This window comes from Chaetura pelagica, unplaced genomic scaffold (genome assembly GCF_000747805.2).
Source record: "Chaetura pelagica isolate M959 unplaced genomic scaffold, ChaPel_1.0 scaffold3, whole genome shotgun sequence".
Taxonomy (NCBI): domain Eukaryota; kingdom Metazoa; phylum Chordata; class Aves; order Apodiformes; family Apodidae; genus Chaetura; species Chaetura pelagica.
This window is the reverse complement of record NW_009952974.1, coordinates 13617323-13620067: the sequence shown is the minus strand read 5'-3', so window position 1 is coordinate 13620067 and position 2745 is coordinate 13617323. Positions and strand designations below refer to the sequence as shown.

The 2745-nt window shown below is 46.2% G+C and overlaps 1 protein-coding gene across 1 annotated transcript; it reads right to left on the bottom strand.

Moving 5' to 3' along the window:
- Positions 1-499: 499 nt before the first annotated feature.
- HOXD4 (homeobox D4) lies at positions 500-2339 on the bottom strand. Its single transcript, XM_009996175.1, has 2 exons — positions 1838-2339; positions 500-1434 (listed from the first exon to the last, which is right to left on the bottom strand). The coding sequence occupies exons 1-2, from the start codon at positions 2244-2246 to the stop codon at positions 1130-1132; spliced, it is 714 nt and encodes a 237-aa protein (XP_009994477.1). The 5' UTR covers positions 2247-2339; the 3' UTR covers positions 500-1129.
- Between the last annotated feature and the right edge of the window lie 406 nt (positions 2340-2745).

Here is a 2745-nt window from a genome sequence, read left to right as displayed (position 1 = left end):
AGCAGCTCACATAGTCTCTCTCTCTCGGGAAGAAAGGAAATTTAAAATCTGATACAAAGAATGCATTCAGCTTTCAAAGGATCAAGTTATATCAGAAATCACATTGCTTTTTTTTTCACTCTCGTGTTTTCTTTTTAGTTGATTGTTGTTGGGCTTTTTTTGGGGGGGAGGAGGATATTTTGTTGTTGTTTTTTTGTTTGTATTGTGTTTTTTCCCCCTCTGTATTTTCAAATGAGGTATCGATGGTTTAAAGAACAGCGCTGAGCAGAGGAGACTTTGGAAACAGATTTCAAGCCTGTTAGCCGTGGATGGCACACAGTAAGGAGCAGGGACGCTTTATCTACTCACAAAGAAGGAAATTCAAAAAAACGGGACGAGAAAGTTGTGTACGTTCAAGACAAGTAAACATTATACATGTGTTCATGTGACTGGGCAGGAGAAATACTGTATTTCAGTTCCCCTTCCTCATTTTTGGTTTGACTATTTTTGTTTTTATCTTCACTCGTCGACATAACAAATAAATAAATACGCTAACACTATCAGTACATAAAATAACCCGTTTTCACTTAATTCCTATGCACACCTTCTGAGATGTTACGGAAAAGAGCAAGTATTTTCATTACACCAAGAAAAGTAAAGCAGCACCAAAAAGTTCACAATTACTAGTCTTTATGATCAAATAAAAGGCTATGCTATGAATTTCCTGTCCTCAACTTTCCCAAACGCATCCTCTGAAAAAGACAATTAAAAGCAAAAATCCCAGAATAAAGCATCAAACCTTCACTTTCGAATTCAAAACTGAAACACAGGACAGTTTCATTTTCAATGATTTATTACTTTTTATGGACAGGTCTCGTTTAATATTTTCCCAATTCCCACTGCCTGCATGATGTTTGGGGTGTTGGGTTTTTTCCTTTTTTTTTTCTTTTTTTTTTTTTTTTAGGTTGTGCTAACAGAGGCAAATAAAGTCCAAAGTAGCGTCATTTTGTCTCCTTTGTACAACAGTACCTTAAAGAAAGATGACAGTTTCTCGACTTCTTAGCTGCTACATGCAGGTTCTGCTTGGGCAGTGTCAGTTATGTACAGTACTGGTCAGAAGCGAAGGATGAAATGGAAAATTTCACCTCTTCTACAAAGTTGTCAAGTCAGTTTGATGGTCCTTGGAACCAGTCTGTAAATGGGGGTTTGAACCCGAGGAAGAAGACCTGCCCTTCGTGTTGGGCAGTTTGTGATCTTTTTTCCACTTCATTCTTCTGTTCTGAAACCAGATCTTGATCTGGCGCTCAGAGAGACACAAAGTGTGGGCTATCTCGATACGGCGGCGCCTGGTCAGGTACCTGTTAAAATGAAATTCTTTTTCCAGTTCTAGGACTTGCTGTCTGGTGTAAGCTGTGCGGGAGCGTTTAGGTTCCCCTCCGTTGTAATTGGGATTCACTGGGAAAAAAATACGGAGAACTTTACAAAGCTAATCTTGACTTGCCGGTTCGACTTTACAAAAGAAAACCTTACGAGCTGCGAGCATGTGGCCGGGCTGGATTCGTCCCAGTTGCTTACAATGGACGGGCTGCTCTCCCCCTCGTTTAAGGCAAGCACTACAGGCACACGCAGCTAGGTAGGCTGGGAGCCTCTACCAGGCTCCTAAAATGGAGTTTTCTCCTGCACGGCAAAGCCCCGCATGGCCAACGGCCTATTTCCTCAGCAATAAAAATTTATGACGGGTGTAATTGGCTACCTCGGCTTTAAAAGCTCGTCCTCGAGTCTGGCAGGGACTCGAGCAAGCGTCGCTGAGGACGACCAGAAGCAGGGTAGAAGAGCAAAGTAAGAAGAGGATCCTTACCCGAGTTAACATGGACTTTCTTCATCCAGGGATAAACTACTGCTGGCTGCTTAAGTGCTGACCCGTTTGGGGGTTTGAGGGCCGGCTGCTGGCTGCAGGCTCGCGAGTTGGACATTGGAGGCGGTGGACAATGCTCTGCTTGGCCGGGGAAGTGGCTCGCTGGGCCGGATTGCTCCTGTCCGTGACCCCGCGTCTGCACGGCAGAGCCTTGGGCATTGCTACAGCTAAAGGGCTGCTCGCTGTAGTTTGACCGTGGGTAGAGTCCCTGGTGCTGGAAATCAGAGCCTTGCGAGGCACTGTAGTACTCGACCCCCTGCTCGCCTAGGTAGCTATTCTGCAAATATTCCTCGCAAGGAGGAAATTTTGGATCCACATACTTAGAGTTCACCATATACGAACTCATGGCCATTAATTTCTGAAGGTAGAAAATACTAATTTTTCTCGTGTTGTCTTTTTTTCCCCTGCCATAGAGCCCTCCTACTTGCTGTCAACTGAATAAAGTTAGGCGGGCATGTGACCGGCCTGGCCAATAGGGAGGAGGGAGCCGATCACCGGATTTCTCCGCAGCTCAGCGTTTCACCAATTTCACTCTATAATATCCCTGTACCCGAGTGACCCCCTCTCCTGCAGGTCGCATCCCCCAGACCAGGTACCGACGGTGTAGGGATCCCCTGGGGGCGGCGGCCGCCTCCCTGGCCCCAGGTAGGGCCGCCCTTTTGTCTGAGCTGCCTTCCCCCATTCCCGGTGGGAGATGCCCCGCCGGCTGACTGACCGCCGCTACCGCCACCGGGGTTTGTTACCTCGCTTTAAATAAAATATCGGAAGAAATGTGTGGACCCAGGAGCTGAAGTGGGGATTAAAAGGGAGGAAATCTGATAAGGAGGCGAGGATAAGAAAAGCCATCAAAG